The sequence below is a fragment of the Pungitius pungitius genome, chromosome 19, assembly GCF_949316345.1.
Source record: "Pungitius pungitius chromosome 19, fPunPun2.1, whole genome shotgun sequence".
NCBI classification, from domain to species: Eukaryota; Metazoa; Chordata; class Actinopteri; order Perciformes; family Gasterosteidae; genus Pungitius; species Pungitius pungitius.
Genome location: NC_084918.1, coordinates 16,485,503 through 16,505,616, shown reverse-complemented (window position 1 = coordinate 16,505,616; position 20,114 = coordinate 16,485,503). Strand labels below are relative to the sequence as shown.

Below are 20,114 nucleotides of genomic sequence, written 5' to 3'. Positions count from 1 at the left end.
AACAGAGTGATATTCAGAAATGGTCTTATTTGAAACATGTTCACTTAGGGCTGAGATTGATGCAGGAATTGAGCTGTTGATTGGGACAAATGTCTCCAAAGCCTTGGAACCCTTGCAAGTGATTCCCAGTGTAGGAGATGGACCCTATGCAATTAGAACAATGCTGGGCTGGTCAGTGAATGGGCCTCTGGATGAAGACGGTGGCGGTGAGCAACCATAATTAACCGTGAACAGAGTGTCTGTGTCTGTGGCAGCAGCAGTTTAAGGCAGCCTCCCTGAGGAACAGCCTGCCATGTCAAGAGAGGAACAAAAGTTCATGGAGTTGGTTACAAGTTCAGCAAAACAGGTCAAGGGCCATTATCAGATCAACCTGCCATTGAGGAATAAGGACGTTAGTATGCCAAATAATAGAAGGATCATTGAGCAGCGTGCCTTACATCTGAAGAAGAGGCTTCAGAAGGATTCCTCATTTCATGCTGACTATAAAGCCTTCATGGAAGATCTGGTTGTCAAAGGCTATGCAGAAAGGGTGCCTGAAGAGGATTTGGAACGTAGTGATGGTAGGGTTTGGTACATCCTACGAAGAAGATCAGGGTTGTTTTTGACTGTGGAGCAAGTTTCCAAGGAACATCACTTAATGCTCAACTCCTACAGGGCCCAGACCTCACAAGTTCACTGATTGGAATGACGAGCAAGTTCAGGAAGGAACCAGTTGTCATCCTGGCGGATGTGGAGGCGATGTTTCACCAGGTCAGGGTACCAGCTGACGATGCTGACTTCTTGAGGTTCCTCTGGTGGCCTGCTGGAGACTTAAGTCAAGATCATGTGGACTTCAGGATGCTGGTGCATCTCTTTGGGGCAACGTCCTCTCCCAGTTCAGTGGATAAGCAACAGGCGTGATGTCCTAAATGCAATACCTGAAGAGCACAGAGCCAAAGATGTGAAATTGTTGAACATGGACCAAGAGTCGCCAGTCTCCAGATTTTTCACAAGGCTTTACTCGCGCATGTAACGGTAGTTATTTTGCTTCATTTGCGTCTGAAAGGGGGCATGGCTTGTCTCCGAATTTTTTCTGTAGAGACAAAATATTTCAACTTTGGCCAAAAAAGCGATATATTTGCATCGCTCCTTTCGCTTTTTTGCGTCTAACGCCGCATTTTCCGCGCTGCCTGCTCCTCATTCGTGACCAGACGCATCTTTGAATTGACTTTGCATGGAATCTAGTGGCAAGTAATTTGCTTCACTTTTGGTGTGAACGCAGCATTAGACCAAAAGTAAAAAACGTTAAATTATTTTGTCACATTAATCTCGGCTGACAGTGTCATTAACGACCTAGTTGTTTCTGCAGGAATAAATGAATTGATCCCTTACCACAAGCACACCAGAAGTGATAAAGAAGCAGCAGGAAGTGACGGACAGCATCAAAAACACATGACCATTTGTTTCCTTGTAAGGCTAAGGAGTTTTACCAAGTAATTTGCATTTCCCTGCTTTGTTCACAGTGAGAACTGCGCCCTGCTGCAACATTGCCTCATCACTACCAATCAGCTCAGATGCTGCTGATGTAGAGCCAGGAGTTATCCGGGTCAGTCCAATAGCACAGGTAAGTGCTGTGTGCATTCCTGACTATGCTTTTCAGGTGTCTTATTGTGCATCTGTTGCTCCTCATATGAGCTGTGGTTCCCAACACTCTAGTTTCTTTCTATGGCGTCTGAAGGAGCTCCGGCAAAAAGGACCAATCTGGTGGCATCCAAGGTCCACTGGAGCCAAGTAGACGCTCTTGAGTTCATTAAAGCTCAGGACCAGGAGGCTCTCGGTAGGGAAGCTATGGAAATGTTCATATTAACCCACAAAACCCCACTCACCAGCAGAAATTTGAGTGTAAATTAAACTAAATGCAAATGGTAACATCAGTGAACATATAGTTGGCTCCAATTGTTTCACAGAAAATCAGTTTTGCGGTTAGGTAGCTACATTTTAGTGTACTTATACTTCAGAAAATGTGACGCGCTTTGGAAAAATGTGCTTCAGAAAAACAAGTGATTTGGAAAAAATGGAGTAAAACATCAAAAGCCCTTGCTGTTTATACAACGTTTTTTTTATAGATAAAAGCATCATATTAGTCATTAGTCATATCAGATTAGTTCAGTTTAGACTTCGTCTATCCCTCCTTGTAAATTGGAATAAATGGAGAACATGATCCAGTGAGAGAACACCGTTGTAAATTGTGGCACAACATGTCTCATGCAAGTAATGAACCATAACTCATGACTTGTGAATTTAGTGGAGAACTGGCTGAGAATCAGCTCTCAGTGGCACTTTACGTGTTTTCTATCAGAACTTAATGTCACAGGGTTTATTGTAATGTATTGCATCATGTCAACCACAGGAAGTTGCAGCCAGGACAGCGTCAGGAAATGGCTCATCACCACTGTGACTGAGTGAGTATCAGTGAGATGATGGATGTATTAGTGTACTGTAGGATTATGGAAACAGCTGGAGATGGACAGCTAACAGCCACTGCAGAGCTGACACGTTTAAAAAATGGAATTCTTTGGGAATTCATAATTCAATACTTAGAATTTTCCAAGTCCATATTCATTAATATCTGTAAATTATGTATTAAAAGTTACTTTAAATGTATCATTACAAAAAGGCTTGTGTTTTGACCATAACTGGACTGACTGACGAAAGTCACAATTGCACTTCAACTGAAAGAAAAATAATATTTTACTTTAATTAAATTGTACTTATAATTTATAACAAGTTGAAGACGGCTTATTTGATGAAGTTGCACTTTCTGGTTTCTTGTTCTTCTGAGTTTGTATCTCTACAGTTGAAATGCACGTCTTTTAAGTCAACATATGATGTAATATAATAAAAATGAGCTTTTTACATATGAAGGTGGTTTAGTTTGAGTAAATCCATGACTTAGAATAAAGCTTTCTTTCTGAAAGTAGTAAGAGATATATATTCAGAACAAAACCAGTGTCATCATTCAATCATGTGTGCCTTTAATAATATAAAGTAACTAGTTTCAATTTGTGGTATGAAATACTGGTATTAACTAATGTAGAAATAATCCCTGGACGTGGCTCTTATGATCTGTATGAATATTGAATAAGGTTTAAGGTTGTACTCTGTCTTCATCTGACTCGGCTTTCAAAGAACTGATCATCTTTTCTCGCTGTAATGTGCTAAATAAAAAAAACAATAAAAACAGATTTATAGGATATCGCATAGCATTTGTGTGAAAATGTATTGCCCACAGACGTTGGGGTGTGTGTTTTTGTGTGTGCGTATGCCTCGTTCTGATGACATGTGACCTGTGTTTGCAGAGAGGATGCAAAGCGGGTGGTGGTGTGTGAAGCTGCAGGTACATCTGATGGAGGTCCCTCCGTAGAAGAGTCAGTCGGCTTCATGCTTTGTGGTCCAGTGGTTCCAGATGGGGAAGAGAACGTTTCATTTCTGCAGTGAACTAGTGAGCCGCCAACTCAGAGGAGTGGAAGCAGGAGATTAGTTGTAAAAAGTATAGATGTTAGAGCTGAATGTATGAAGTCACAGGAGTAATTAGACACCGGCTTATAAAACATCTCCATGCTGCATTAGTGTTAAGTAATTCATTCGTGTTCTTTTTGTCTTTTTCTGTCAAATCAAAATTTAATTTAGTTATTTATTCCGTTTGTCGTCGTGGGTTGAAGAGTGTTTACAATTTCACATTTCCTTTCATGATGCAGAATTTAAAATGAATATCGGATGAAAAGACCACACATAATTTAAACCTCGCAGTTGAGCAGTGAGTATTATGTAACGTTACCCCTCCCCGACCTGCACAGAATTTAACCCTTGTACTTGAGCAGTGAGTATTATCTAAACTATTCATTCAAACATCATGCAAATGGTGGTTTAGAAAACCATGGGAACGGCCTCTACCCGCTCCTCCCCCCACCTTCAAGTAAAGCTGCTGCTCAGCTCTTTGCTACTCAACATAATGCCTCATTTATACTTGAAAGCTTTTTGAAAAAGGTGACAATACAGCAACAGTCCAAAAGCAATGCTGACCCCTGATCTGTAAGAATACTGTAATTGCATTTACAGTATTATCAGTTACAGTATCATTACTGTATTTACTACTATATCATTGCTGAATTAGGAATTGTATTTCAAGTGTACAGTTACTTTCCTAGTTTCATTTATTGTAACGTATTTAGGGTCCTCGCTACGACTAGTCGTAGAGTAACCTATTGTATTTCAAGGAATTATTATTAGGGTCCTCACTACGACTCGTCGTAGAGGAACCTATTGTATTTCAAGGAACTCCTCCCAGGGATTAAACACGATTCTTTTCAAATCCACGCAGTGTGCTCTTCAGACCTTGGCCTCTAAAATTTGCATTTTGCCGGAAGAAATATTAAACTATGTGCGTAGGGCGATTTAAAAAAAACACATTTTAAAAGATTTCGAAGGAAGTTGGGTCATGTATGGTATTTTGGAATGCTACGTTCAATGAAACGTTTTGAAGGGTAACTTACATTTTTGCCATTACAACGGATTGTCGGGATATGGTGTACTCCGTACACCACAGTGAAGAGTACATTCTTTTGGCCAAGGCCATTTAATTCTCCGATGAACACCGGAAGGGAAAACATGGTTGTGTGAAACTTGGTATTTCTGCCTTGACAAAGTTGGGACAGCAACAGTCTCTGTAGAACGTCTCTCGGTTACATATGTAACCTTCGTTCCCTGAAGGGAGACTCTGCGTAAAGACACTGTGAGAACGGCTCGCGCCCACAGCAGCGGCGGGGACAACGGACCGACTCCCGGAGAGTACCGGGGAGAAGGGAGCACTGAAAATGCGGTGACACCGGTGGGGAAGCCTTCTTCGCGGCGGCCGTCCTCAGACCAGTCCGGTCGCGGGAGGACCCCGCTCGAGCATGTCGCGCTACGGCCCAGCCTCGACGAGGGGTTGCACGCAGCGCAACGCTCTCCTGCTGCGCCAGGTGATGCGAGCTTAACGACGGCCGGGGTCGCCCTCGAGAGGCCCCGCGGACGTGGCGTAGACGGGCTCTTACGAACTAGCACCATCGTATGCATGCAGGAATCCGCCTGCACTGCCGCCGAGCCAGGGCCGCATCCGCGGGCCGGCAGCTAGCATAGCCATGTCGCTTAGCCTCCGCCACTGACGAATACAAAGCCGCACGCGGGTTGTAAACGCGAGAGGAGACCGGCTTCCCTCAGGACGGCGACGCCTCAGCGTGGACGTCCGGGAAGAAAGGCAAGCACCGGCGCGGAGGTACTCTACGGGAAGGCAGAAACTGTTCATGCAGCTTACCGTCCCGGAACCCTCCGCAAGATCCATTTGTGATCCCCATGAAGACATCCGGCGCTCTGCCTCGGCACGAGCTGGACCGGAGCTGCGGGGAGCACGCCCCATCGAGCCGTCCTCAGTGAAGAGAGCTCGACGGGAGACGCGAGATTGCTGCTCCCCTCAAGCCCCCTCAAGGGCTAGCTGAGCGTGCTCCCCGCCCAGCCAGACAACACACAAGGCGTGTGAGTCACTGCCCGTAATAAAACGGGTGCAAGGGGGGACACACTGGACAAACCGCTCAGCCATTACTAGGTGGAAAAACTTCACTACGCACTAGATGAAGGCACAGAGATGAATGGTCCTGCCCTTCGGGTCCCTTTATAGCGCCCTGGTCCCGGCGTCCCTGCCTATGACGTACCAGCTCGCCATTGGTTAAATTTCACACGTGCTTCATGACGCGGTCACGCAGAGGCGGTCACGCAGAGGCGTTCCCACAGCGTCTTTACGCAGCTCGAGTTCCCTGAGAGGGAACTTGGCGGACATGTTGGACTTGTCAGGGGAAAAAATGAGGATGTCATTGAAAAACAAAAAACATCTGAGTGCACTCCATTAGAGGAATCTAATTTTCCACGGCACAGAGGAATGCTGCAAGCACGCATCCTGGTCGTCTCTGGTCGTCTCTCCTACAGGGTGTCTCATGCTGTACATGTGTTTTGTGTGACCAATAGGTAAAATGAGTATCATCTCCCCGACAGTCATTCTGATATGCTTTCAGAATATGATCCCATGCTTAAAAGAAGAGCAGCATTGTTGTCAATAATAGTATTGTCTGGTTCTTATCTTGCTGTATGCTGTGTTTCCTGTAGAGCCTTTGAAGAGAAACTCCGGCAGTGAGGATGACTTGGCGTTGGGTGTAGAAGGTAAACAGCCTCCTATTCTTGACTTTTAAGGTGCCATACTCAGCAGAGATTCTTTACAGGCACACTGCAGCTTTGGAAAGTGAGGTAATGATTCATCGATCAGTGTCTCATCCAACACCAACAGGGAGAGAAAGTTGCTCCCGTGTAGGCTATTGATACCCAGGAGGAGGCACAGTGGTGTCAGAAAATTAAGTGTTATGGCCTTTAAATGTAAAAGTATTTTTATTTTTTCAGTATTATGTGTGTGTATATATATATATATATATGTATATATATATACACACACACAGTGTTAAAGGTTTTGTTGCAATGATGTGTCAATGAAATTACGGTAGCTTGGAAAATAGTGTTGTGGGCTATTGACTTTAGTTAGTTACTGCAGTTCCTCTTTCTCATTTCTTGAGAGACGGACCTCCACTTTGCCAAAGTAGAAAGGGCTTGCATTCTGTTTTGGTGTATTTGCAATGTAATGTAATGTCAATGTCTTTGTATGCATTGCTTTGTAATTGTGTCTACAGAATCTCCTTGAAAATGGGATTTTACATTTCAAAGGACAATTTAGTTATTGAACCCAAAAGCAAATCCTGTTTTTCTCATTTCATTTAGTGTGTCCAGAGTGTGTCCAGATGAGTAATACAGGCTAGCCTGTCTAATTAATCTAATTTAATTATCTTATTAATTTAATATTTTTAAAAAATGCCACATTGATTTCACACAAGGAGCACATTAAATAATGAATAATATCAGCAACTTATTTTTTGGTCTAGTAGTTAAAGTGTGACATCGTAAATAGACACTTCTAATCTATGTGTCACAGGGGTGCTGCTGATGCAGGTTGAGGAAGGACTCAAATGCAGGACTTTCCAATAAGTGTCCTTTAATGAATTTAATGAAGCAGGCAGACGTGCACAAAACTACCGTGGGTAACGTAGACAATGACGCGACAGGGGACACACAGGGCTTAAATCCACGAGGGAGGTGCAGGTGATTGGACACAGGTGGAAACAATCAGGCAATCACAGGACAAGGCAGGAAGTGAAGCTACCCAGGAACACAAGAGACATGAAAACTACAAAATAAAACAGGAAGGAGAACCAAACCGTGACACTATGAGCCTGAATACCACCATCATCACCTTGGATATTTTCTCGTTTTGTTTTTAAATGGTATTTTCATTTGAAGCTGAAGTGATTAAAGACTCCTGGAGGTCGGAGGGGTTTCCTTGGACATTAATGGCGTGTGCATGTTAGAAACAGGCACTACAGAGGTAGAAAGCCTACTTTGTTCTTGACACCCTGCCAGTGTCAAATGGAGTCTGAGACTGAAAGGGGAAGGCACAGGCAACTGCCAAAACCCAAACACCCACTGGAGAAAAAACAGAGAGGGAGGGGGGTTCCTAATATAGCTCAAGGAGCCTAAAAACCAACCCTGGACAGGACATACCGACTCAACCTGCAGATAATTAAGGATATGTTTCCCTGCTATCTCTCCTTATGTAACAGGCCCCGTCTGATAACATGACTTGTCTCTCCCGCAGCGTCTCTATATGGTAACCAGAGGGCGAGGTCAGTGCAGGAGTTTCTACGGTAAGGACGCCTCTCTTCTTCTTGTTCTCCTATCCTGTCAGATGTACCGGACCTTCAGCCAGTCGAGTAGAGTGAAGTACATTGCTAACACAACAGATTGAAATAGTAGTGTTTGAAAGAAAAAACAAGCTAATGTCAGTATTCTAAATGAATGTGAAACTGTTTAATCTCTAAATACATTTGAAAGCATTCCATGTAAAGGCCAGAATTAAACTAGGTTTGTCCTGCAGTTTTCAGCACAAAGTTGTTGTAAGGGATTTATACTGCCCTTTAATGAGGTTTCATGTTTAGAGATGGCTGTGTTTCAGAGGTCTGTGAAACTCATGGCATCCCCTCAATCGGACCCAATGTATAACTTGAAGTCCTATCGGTACTTGAGACCTCCTGTGTTTGTCTCCTTGTCTGTTCTTTATTCTGGCATACACCCTGACTCCGGTTCAGTACAGTAAAAATGGTTGTAGAATAAAATAACAAAGACAAACACATTGCTTTACTTGACCTGAAGCAGAGAGAGAAGCATAGAGCCATTAGCACCATTTGGTTAGAAAAAGTACCTTCATTTTGAGAACATCGGATAAGTCTATGCAAAATAGCTGAAGTGATTAGAAGCCATTTCAATAACTGTTCCTGTTATGTGTTCAAATGAATAAATACTCGGTTAGTAATCAAACACAAGAAGGTCATGAGGTACCACTGCAGCTGTTGGGTCAGGCTGTGACAGCAGCTTCTGGACCTGAACCCAGATATATAACTACAAAGCAGCATTTACCAGGCAAATAGGCTTCCCCTCCCCTATGCACTGCCCAGTTTGCATAGAAAGCGATAAGGATCAGGGGAAAGTTATTGCAACGCTTGACAGCTGTAGTAAAAATATGAATCAGCTCAGAGCAGAGGGGCATGAAGGGTCTAGGACCGGTAACACAGGGTTCTGATCAACAAAGACCTGGATCACAATGTAAGTACACAGCAGCTGTTATTCACTTGACAATCTGGATGTATTTCAGATTCTTAAAGTTTAAATGCCACAGTTTTAGAATTTGACCAATTGTGCACACATGTTCTCGAAGTCTTTGTTCATGTACACGTTTTTAAACTCAAATAGGCTGAGTTATGGAATATCAAACAATATCCAACCATTCAGGAATCAGGAAACGTTTATTGCCATTATTTGTCAGACATGGAATTTGACTTGGCGGTTGGTGCATGACGGAAGACAGTACAATAATGACAACAGACAAGGTAGTGCAGAAATAAGATAAAAATATAATAAAAGATATGCTATGGGTTAGTAAGTTAAGAAAGAAAGATGAAATTAAAAATAAAGATAAAGTGCACCAGGCAACAGAAAGTGACAAAAGTGTATGTGCATGTAGAGAGTGAGAGTCAGTCAGGGAGGGGGCCCGGCTCTGTTGATGAGCCCGACTGCCGAAGCGAAGAAACTGTTAGTGTGGCGGGGGGTCTTAGTCCTGATGGACCTCAGCCTCCTGCCGGATGGAAGAGGCACAAACAGTTCATGTCCAGGCTCAGAGGGGTCAGCTACAATCTTTCTGGCCCGCTTCAAAGTCCTGGAAGCGAACAAGTCCTGGAGAGACGGCAGATTGCAGATCACCCTCATCCGCTCTGCTGAGAGGGTGATTGGCTGCAATCTGCCGTCTCTCCAGCTTGTCTTGTGAGTAACTTTGTACATCTGCAAATGGATCCCACGAAAGAATATTCTCAGTGAGTTTTTGTGAGCGTTTACTACTCCTCATAAATGGGCAGGCTAAATATAATATTGACCTCTAAAGCTGTAGGTGTTTCAGGCCCTAAATATCTGTAAATCTTATGTGACCAGAATCATGAAGTCCTTGCTGTATACACCTATAGGTGGAGCAGGTCAAGTTCAACCCTCACCAGGTGGAGCAGCTTCAGCTCAGCAACGTCAGGTCCCTCCAAACCACCCAGGTTAGACACTGCCTCACACACAATCACACCTACACACACCCCTACACACAAACACACTTGTTTCCCCTCTGTTGGCAGTGTGATGGACATACTCAACCTGTGGAAGGATGACCCAGAGGAGGTCCTCTTGGACCTGGGCTTTGGCTGTGACGAACCAGACCTTTCAGGACGCATACCGGCTCGCTTCATCAATCATCAGTCTCAGGCAAGAGGAATGAACCTCAAGGTTTTTCTGGAAGCCCAGAAGAACCGGCTGGACCTGGAGAACCCAGATGTCAGCAGTAAGTACACTGACCAACAATTGAGTTTTGTACCCAATTTGAGGACCCAGGGATGCAACAGGTTTGACAGATGGACACTTTTTGTTTTTGTTACCATTGATTCTACCACAATGGGTGTGTCATAATTCTAAAAGCATCAGGTGTTTGGCTGTCCTGTGCTGTTTGGAATAGGTTGATTTAGCCGTGCTGGTGGTTTTAGTCATGCTGTCAGTCACATTAGGCGTTGTAAGGAAATATTAGACGTGGTACAACATTGGTGGATAAGGCTTGGGTCTTAGTGTCTGTGGGCAAACACAGCTTTATCAGATGCGCGGATAAAATATTCCTTTATTAGTCCCACAGGTAGCGCTCGCTCTCATACTTCAATCTATGTCGTATTTAGAAATCTGCATGTCATCAGGTAGTCAGCGTCTTTCTCCGCCCACTAAGGCACACATAGCGAGCATTTAAACGCGCCCTTGAACAGACCTTCTCCTCTTGTTCTATCATGGAACAGTCAAAGTCCAAACAGCAAAAACTAAGGTTCAATGAAGTTGATGTGTGGCATTAGTGGTGGGGACTAGTAAACAATACACCCACCTATTATGATAAGATTATTCAGAACAGCTGTTCAATTTCTCATCAATGCATTTATCTAATCAACCAATCACATGGCAGTTGCTTCAATGCATTTAGGGGTGTGGTCCTGGTCAAGACAATCTGCTGAACTCCAAACTGAATGTCACAATGGGAAAGAAAGGTGATTTAAGCAGTTTTGAGCGTGGCCTGGTTGTTGCTGCCAGTAGTCTGAGTATTTCACAATCTGCTCAGTTACTGGGATTTTCACACACAACCATTTCTAGGGTTTACAAAGAATTGTGTGAAAGGGAAAAACATCCAGTATGCGGCAGTCCTGTGGGCGAAAATGCCTTGTTGATGCTAGAGGTCAGAGGAGAATGGGCCGACTGATTCAAGCTGATAGAAGAGCAACTTTGACTGAGATAACCACTCGTTCCAACCGAGGTGTGCAGCAAAGCATTTGTGAAGCCACAACATGCAGAACCTTGAGGCGGATGGGCTACAACAGCAGAAGACCCCACCGGGTACCACTTATCTCCAGTACAAATAGGAAAAAGAGGCTACAATTTGCAAGAGCTCACCAACATTTGACAGTTGAAGACTGGAAAAATGTTGCCTGGTCTGATGAGTCTCGATTTCTGTTGAGACATTCAGATGGTAGGCTAAACAGAACTAGAACATGGATCCATCATGCCTTGTTACCTCTGTGCAGGCTGGCAGTGGTGGTGTAATGGTGTAGGGGATGTTTTCTTGGCACACTTTAGGCCCCTTAGTGCCAATTGGGCATCGTTTAAATGCCACGTCCTACCTGAGCATTGTTTCTGACCATGTCCATCCCTTTATGGCCACCATGTACCATCCTCTGATGGCTACTTCCAGCAGGATTATGCACCTGTACTAAAATGGCCCCCACAGTCAAGAGAATGCTTTCAGCACCTTGTTGAATCAATGCCACGTAGAATTAAGGCAGTTCTGAAGGCGAAAGGGGGTCAAACACAGCATTAGTATGGTGTTCCTAATAATCCTTTAGATGAGTGTATATGTGAATGCATACGCATGCCATGGAAAAGCGCGATCTGTCTTTCTGCGACAGGCAGTCTGCGCTTCCACCTCTGTGCGGCTTGTTTGTACAAACCTCGCCACGCACGTTGCGAAACGAATGTGCCTGAAGTGGGCGCAAACGCGGTAATACACAAGGCTCTCACTGTCTTCTCTTGTCTCCTTCAGATCGTTTTAGACAGCTGGAGGTTCTCCAGCAAGTAACTACAGCGTTCTCATCCTTGGTGAGGTCTCCCTTCTCCGCACCCCTGGGAAAAGCTCTGCCTCCTGAGGTCCAGGAGAGGAGGAGGCGCATGGGCCTCCTATTCAGAAGAGCATCAAAGAAGTCACTCAGCCAAATCCAAATGCATAATCATAAAACCCCGGACCTAAGCACAGCCGCTGCCGCATCTTCTTCCAGTGCTGCACCTGAGGCACTGCAACCTCCATTCAGCCTTGGAGACAAGGACATCCCCTCAAAAAAACTCCGACCTGGACTTCTGGAGACTGTGTGTCTGAGTCCTCTGGCAGAGGAGACTGGTCAAGACCCTCAGGCCGAGCCTAACGTGGCCCCTGTGATAGCCCAGGAGGGAGCACTCAGACACTGGGCCCTGACAGGGGGGGGTCACCCCCTGACGCCCCAAACCATGTTACTTAGAAAGAAGAGCCCAGCGCAGGCCGGGGAATCATTTGAAATTGAAGAGGCAAGTCAATCTGCAACAGTTGCCAACGTTCTTCCAACATTTGATAGCTTATACTTTATAGAAAGGTGCAAGGCGAGGGAGTAATACAAGCAGTGCACTAATATTTGGAATCCTAAACCATTAGTGCATGTCGATGGAAACTCGTCGGAAGCTTTTATCCAAAGCGACTTACAATAAGTGCATTTCCACCATAGAGATACAAAATCACAAGAACAAGTAACAAGAAAGTTCAATTTTTAACAAAGATGTACACGTGCATACGTCTAGAGTGATTATGATGCACAGTTTGCAACATATACTGGCCACACTTTGTTATCCTACAGTAATACAATCCATGACAATAAATCATTGTGTAAATGATTTCAGTAAGTTACAGAACATCACACTACGTCCTGCATTAGGACATGTTGTCCTCTCAAAGAATGAGAGGACAATGAACACTAATTAGCAGTTACTGGGTAACAGGGTTTGGATGATGAGCCACTTAATGATGAAGGCTTGAATGAATCGACACATGTCGGGATCATCAACACGTGACATTACATATTCACGGAGAATGGACGTCCACTAGATTGATAAACACAAGCAGCTGGTTACTCAAGAGGGTTCTACCATTTTCTATGCTGTCGTCATATTAATGTAGTCTTTTTGATTATTCCAGATCCACAGTTTTGATGAAAGTTATGTCACAGGCTACACAGGAGGAGCAGAACATTTAGGTGGGTCATTACGTGATTACGTGATTACATTATTAGACCGTTTGCACACATTGTCTCTGTGTCGCTTTATATCATCAAGCAAATATTTTTATCTCCAAACTGCGTGGTTATTGAGTCAAAGTTATACAATACATGCTTTTGACATGCAATCAAAGAGCAAATCAATATGTAAATTATTTGTATAACGTTTCAACATCATGGTTTTACTGCACGTGAAGAACTGTGTTGCAGGATTTACAGTGTAATTATCCTAAGCTACCCTTTATGTTTGTTAAAGACAGTAGAAAGAAGTACTTAACAACAAATTCATTCGTCTAAATCTTCACACGTGTCAGGACTGAAATCAGTCATTTATGTGTGAATGGTCTGCTTCTTGGATTGCTTTACGGAGTGTTGCTTTAAAACCAAAGTGGTAAACTATCATTTGTCTTCATTCCCCTTGTGTGTGAGCAGTGCAGGGTGTCCTACGGAGCAACAGCTGCCAGTCAGACAGCAGTGGCTTCCTTGAGGAGCCATTCATCCCCCTTCTTATTAAGCAGGCCTCCCCAGGAGCTGACCTCATCAAGGTCTTACTAACACACACTCAGACCCTACATGCAATGCTGAATACCTTTTCAAATAATTCACACTGGCTGGGTGAGAGGATGTGATGTAAAATAGATCCATGATAATAGATCTGTGTCCTCTGGTTGCAGGCTCTGTCCGGCCTTTCCGGGGGCACCGACAGCCAGAGCAGTGAGAGGGCGGAATCGCCCCCCCCTCCGCCCCCCTGTACTCCTGCCACCTTGTCTGCTGTTAACAAACCTCTCCTCGTCTCACCCAGTCTTTCACCAAAGCCTTCATTAGTCTTTGACTCTCCCCCATGTCCATTGTCCTTGTGTCTCCCAAACTCTGACCAGCACAATTCAGAGAAGGAAACACAATCAGAACAGGATCAGTCTCTCCTCCCTTCACTCTCTACGTCGGTGTGTGAGTACTCTCAAGAGCTCACAATGCCTTCTCCTTCTGTCCTGACTGAGGAAAAGGAGACTCCGTCCTCCCACTCCTCTGCTCTACTGCACGTTTCTGAAGGCCCAGCATGCTCTCCCTGTCCAAGTGCTGCTCATCTGGCCTCATGTCCTTTTCCTTCTCCAAATTTGGATCGTATGTTTTCTCTGTCGACTGTTACGTCTTGCTCACAGCCGGCCTCCTCTTCCGGGAGTCCAGGCGACCCTCAGTCAGAACAGACGGGAGTGGCTTTGCACAGAAACTCATCATCATCTCAGCTTCACCCATCTGTCCCCCATGATTTTCATTGTCCCACCACACTAAAAGAGTCCCTCTCGCAGGATACGGAAAACCATCATAAGGACTCTGTGTTGGAAGACTCAGATGGAATAAGCCTCTCCGATCCGTTCACCAGTTCACAGAAGGATGGGGAAGAAACACCCTCTCTCTCATTTCAGTTGGAACAGGACAACGTCTTAGCTTCGTCCTCTCTCATTCTGGTGTCCTCTGAGGAGCGTTGTCCCAAACTGCCCCACCTTCTTCCTAACCCTTCCTTTCCAGTTGGTCCTTGTGCCTTGCAGTCTTATTTACGTGATCCAGAGGGTCTGATCGATCCAGCTGGTGCTGGAATTCCAGACCTTTTAGAGCAGTCCATCTGCCGACATGACAATACGATAGAGCCTGCTCCGGCTCCTCAAGCCCAAGATATTATTCATGTTAAGATGAATCACTTCTTCTTGGACTTTGAAGAGACCAACCAGAGGTTTGGAAAGGGAGCAGCATGGGATGAACGACACACTGACACTGTGCAGACTCAAAAGAATGTTGTTTACATCTCAGACACAGAGAGTTCTGCAGGCCTGTCAGAAGGTTGTAGAGTAGTCTCTGAGGAAGAATGTAACAAAACAAAAATAGATCCACAGCTCCTGTCAACTGGAACCCAACCGGAACATTGTCAGGGAGGAGGTAATGGTTCGGAAAACAAATCCCTCAGCGGTTCTTTGATTTTACATAATAGCGTGCAAGAGACTAACAGAAGAGCTGAAGTTCAACCAAAAGATCTAATCAAGATCGAGAGCTTAGAGGAGATATTCCAAACCTCTGTGGATAGCTCTGACGGCGACACTGGAGACGTGGAGGCCTTTTTTGAGCAGCTTGATACTGAAGGGCGAGCATATTGGGCAGAACCCATCCAGGTTTCAAATCCGAGCCCTGTACTCGAAGAGTCAGTCAGCATCGATAGCTCAGGCGGGTCTCATGGGAATTCTCAGTGGCCTAGTGGCCCGGCTCTTCCGGACCTATTGCCGTCCACCAGAAGAGCTGTGCTCTATACTCCGTCATCCTCAACAACAATGTGCACTGACCAGATATCAAGAAATAAAACAGCGTCCTCCTCCGTGGCCCCGGCTCCATTCTCATCCCCCTCCTTCAAGACATCAAGCCGCTCTGTTTCTGTCCAGATGTCTTCATCCCCATCGTCTCATATAGTCCAGCGGAAGGATGTTCCCTATATAACAGACTCCAAGCGCACCCTTCAGTCCAGTTTTCTGTCTTTGGACACTTCCACCCCTTTCCGTGCTGTGCAGTCATGGACTGACCTCCAGATTCAACGAAGTCCTCTCACCAACAACCTATCACAGTGGGCCCTTCATACTTCCCCACAGGATGAGACGTTATGCACTAGTGCCAGAGAAACACATGACTGTTACCCTGAGAAGACTCAACATCCCCACACTACGTCGCTCTCTGTGGACAAAGGGCTGTGGCTTGAGGAGGAGGAGGTGGACAGGAATGGATATGAAGAAGAGGGCAAGCATTGGCGGGAGGATCGCAGGGCCGCCATGTCATGTTGCTGCTCCTGTGACCATCAGTGTAACTGCCCAACTCAGAAGAGAGACAACATTCCTGTGAGTGATCCCACACTCTCCAAAGTGTCCTCCTTTTACTTGATGTATTCAGTCAAAAGCCCTGAGGTCCCATTTGTTTGTGATCCCGTTGAGTCATGTGTCACGTTTCAGGCTCCATCTAAAACATCTAGAGGAGGGTGGAATGCAGAGCAGCCTAAGTATTTAAGGAGTGAGCTGCTCTTTTTTGCTGTGCCATGCCACATATGTTGACAGGAGAGCAACAGAGGATAGATATTTTTGGCTTTCATGCAAGAGCTAAATTAAGTGTAGATTGTTGATTTCCATATACGACAATAGGCACAATTGGACTAAATGGTGATTCAACAAACTGTGTTGTCTTATATTTTGTCACCACGGAAAACAATTGCTACCTTACCAGATGATCCTTATTTATTTGGATCTCAGCAAAAATGCATTTGAATCACAAATGAATCAAAGGAACTATTTTTTTACAATCAAACAATTCCATGCATTCCTTGATAATTGCCATATTTATGCCATATTATTATGACATTCTAAGTTTTTTGATTACTGTATGAGCTGCATTGTAATTGGCTGTAATTCTCTACCATCTAGTAAAACAAAACAATTTAGTAAATTTACAGTAAAAAGCCGTTCTTGATGAGATCTTGCTTCTCTGTGACTGAGTCTACTACCAGCTGGTTAAAAGGTGCTGCTGTGACTTGTTCTCCACAGTTCTCCCTGGATGAGCTGGAGGAGATGATGCTGTGTCTGCAGCACTTCTGCTCTGTTCTCAGCGACATGGAGGAGCAGCTCTCTGAGGACCAGGCGGCGGTTTACGGCGCCCTCTCTGACCCGGACAGGTGCTCGCTTTGGACCTTGGTGCCATGACTCTAACTTACAACAAAGAGCTTGAGCTTATGAGGCGGTCTCCATCTGACCTGTCTCCATCGTGTTGTCAAACCGGTCCAATGCCACAGCTTCACACCTAATTATTTTAATACCATCAGATCAGTACGTATACGATAATCTCTCTGAAGCGTGATGGTTTAAGGACAGTTTCCCATTTCTTACACAGTCCTTTGCCTTTTATTGAGCAGACAAGCAGTCGCCTTCTCCACATTCACAGGTGAAAAAACATCACATTTATTTCAGGGGTATTCAGTTAAAAATCCAAAAAGGACTTCATTGAGACAAAGGTAAGGAACTAAAACAACATGTAACTTGTCTTTTTAGTGCAGCCTGGTAACAGTTTCAACGTTGCTGTGTAGTCAACAGCTCTCAAATCAGATAAAGAATGTACACTGTATGTATTCAAACAATATTTACTATCAGTTTTCGAATGAACAAATGAATGGATTAACGCACAGCAATACATAAATAGATGCCATTCTTTCATTCCAGGTAAACTGAGGGCTTCATCTAAAAATAAAATACACAACAAATTACTTTTGAAAAACCTGCATCATCAAAAAGATGCTTAATTAAAAAAAAGTAATGGAAACTAAAAACACTCTTTTTCCCATCATGACGGGGTTAGTCAACTTCATCATTACAATCCAAACACACCGTGACCATTGAACGCCTTCCTCCTCCTTCTTACACTGCAGTAGAAATGTGGTGTCAGGGAAAGTCGCATCTGAATGTGTGAAGGTGCTCCTTAGGTTTCCTAGAACCAAATATATTAGAATAATTTTAACATTTTATTTCTATAGCAAAGACATCATATATATATATATATATATATATATATTTCGTAATAATGCTCACAGTGGAAAAGCTGTATGTAGATGGTTAAGATGTTCCTCAGACCTGGGCAAGCTGTCTCTGAGACCACGTGGAGCTCGACGGTCAGTTCCTCCAAAGTGCTCTTCTGGAGAGGCATCTTCTCACTCAAAGGGCCGTGTGACGGGTTGTTGAGTCTGTGGTTCATCCTTCAGTTAGTGTTTCTGAAGTGGACTTTGATCCCGAGCCAGTGTGTTGATGCCTTCTTTGCACTGCCAGTAGACAGTGGAGCGGCAACGAGTGTGTGCGTGGTTGTGTGCAGGGAGATGGTCCAGGACATCGAAGAGCTGAGGCGGGCGGTGAAGCAGGAGGCTGGAGAGCTGGAGATGCAGTTGAATGAACTGGCCGATCATTATGATGACAACTTGAAAAGGGTAACACTCACGCTGAGGGAATAATGTTCCAACCTGTAGTTAGGAATGTTCCAGAGAACGTGTTTCTCCTCACTGATCCTGTTGGTTTCTCATCATTCATTCAAAGAGAAGGAAGTGAGACACAAAGCAGATGATCACCTGTTGTGTTGGTGTCTTTGTTTTTTGGAGTAGAAGATGCACAGACTGTTGGATGAGCAGTCTCTCCTCTGCTCTCAACTCAAAGTCTCTCTACCGGGGGCGGGGCCCACATCGTCAAGGCCCGCCCCCAAGTGGACAGCTGCCACTCAGAGCTGTCCCCTGGAGGAGCGGCACGGCCCCCCCTGCGCCTGGAGGGGCTGGGACGTGAGCCCCCTGCACCAGTCCCTGGCGGAATCAAAGGAGGACCAGCTGGACATGATGGACATGATGGGTGTCCTCCAGAGAGTAAGGACACTATTTCAGGAGTAGAGAGGGGGGACATTTGAAGTTATTCTGTGGGTGGTGTTCAAATTCAAATCGGTTCAGTCAGTGATGTCATCAAAGAAACAATACTGAATTCTCCTCCTCTTCTGCAAACATCAAAGATGGGTTGTTTCTTTAAAGCACGTGTTGCTTGGACAGATTTGTGTTGGGATCTTATTATCTGAGCCTTCACTTCACAACAAACACTCAAACCTCTACGTTACATCCTGTAAGAGCAAAGGCACCAGATGGCACCTACTGGATACCACACACAGGTCTTGTACCTTCTAACTGGCATGTGACCTGTTTTACAGTTAAAGGAGTCTTTGCATCATTCTGTGAACACAGACTAGAAATAAAAGGTGAGTTTTTATATGAATTAATGATCACTGTTTACTATTCAGTCTCCTGCTAGTTTAATACAAACATAAAGGTAATAACTCTGCCTCCAAACTCAAAGAGTCTAAAAAGAAGAAGGCATTGCAAAGGGTCCTCCCACCTGATGCATGTATGTGTAACACTGGGCTAAGAGGGGGGGCCTGCACCATCTCTACTGGGAGGTCATACGGTTCTTAAAGGCTGGAACATGCTTCTGCACCTGGGCGTTTCAATTCATGGTTCAAAAAGGCTCAAAAACTTCAATTGGATTCATTCTCTCTCGAAAAATCTTCGTGGCGGAATTATGCTATGAAACCGGAAATGTGAGACTCCAGAAAGGATGCAGTTAGCAGACCAATCACAGCCTTGCGGGCTGCATGAGCTTGCAAAGCCAAAGCTTTTGAATTAAGTTTAGAAAAATGGGTCGACGCACGCATGAGGCTCTGTGTGTGTGTCCTTGAGTTTCTCTGAAAACGCAGAAGCATAAACTAGGCTTTAGGTGATGTTTCCCCGGGTGGCGTTGTTGGTCCTTTTCCTCCCTAAAGAGGAATTGAATTGTATCATCTCTACATCAGTTTGAATGTAACTATAGTTGAAATGTGTCAAGAAGCAGCAGGTTGTTTCCATCATGTGTGATTCATTCATTACATGCATGTATCATTCTGTGTTTCAGGCATCTGATGAAGAAGAAAATGACTTCTCTTGTAGCACACAGTTCTGGTATCAATGTCCCCTGAGAAAGGGACTATTCATCATTTTTAAACTAACAAGGTTATTATGCATGTGTGTATTTAAATTGTCCTCAGCCCAATCTCCTGGTAATGATGTTGGTGTTTTCCATATGTATGTCTATAAATGAGGGCTTTAACGAGGAGACAGCTGCTCATGTGATACTGAAAGTAAAAGTAACCTCGTGTTTCCACCAGTGTGATGGACCTGAAACCAATGTGTGGGTGGGCTGATGCTTATTTACAAGGTAGATCCATATAACAGTAAGATGAGTCCATGAAGACTACCATGCCACTAAAATAAACACTTCTCTATGGTTATGACCTCTGGGTGTTTTATCGTCTAATACACACACACACACACACACACACACACACACGCACACACACACACACCACAACAGGAAGCACCAATTTCCAGAGGATCATCCCCCATTGACACTTCAAAAGGCTTTGGGATCACACGTGTTTTTTGTAGCAAACAGTTAATATAAC

At 44.5% G+C, this 20,114-nt stretch overlaps 1 protein-coding gene across 1 annotated transcript; it reads left to right on the top strand.

Moving 5' to 3' along the window:
- The first annotated feature begins 1,564 nt into the window (after nt 1-1,564).
- Nucleotides 1,565-19,993, top strand: itprid1 (ITPR interacting domain containing 1). Its single transcript, XM_062559064.1, has 15 exons — nt 1,565-1,603; nt 1,718-1,816; nt 2,390-2,441; nt 3,339-3,376; nt 6,175-6,228; nt 7,766-7,814; nt 9,681-9,758; nt 9,837-10,039; nt 11,825-12,339; nt 13,001-13,058; nt 13,512-13,624; nt 13,754-15,952; nt 16,649-16,776; nt 17,961-18,072; nt 18,244-19,993. The coding sequence occupies exons 8-15, from the start codon at nt 9,841-9,843 to the stop codon at nt 18,517-18,519; spliced, it is 3,600 nt and encodes a 1,199-aa protein (XP_062415048.1). The 5' UTR covers nt 1,565-1,603; nt 1,718-1,816; nt 2,390-2,441; nt 3,339-3,376; nt 6,175-6,228; nt 7,766-7,814; nt 9,681-9,758; nt 9,837-9,840; the 3' UTR covers nt 18,520-19,993.
- The last annotated feature ends 121 nt before the right edge of the window (nt 19,994-20,114 follow it).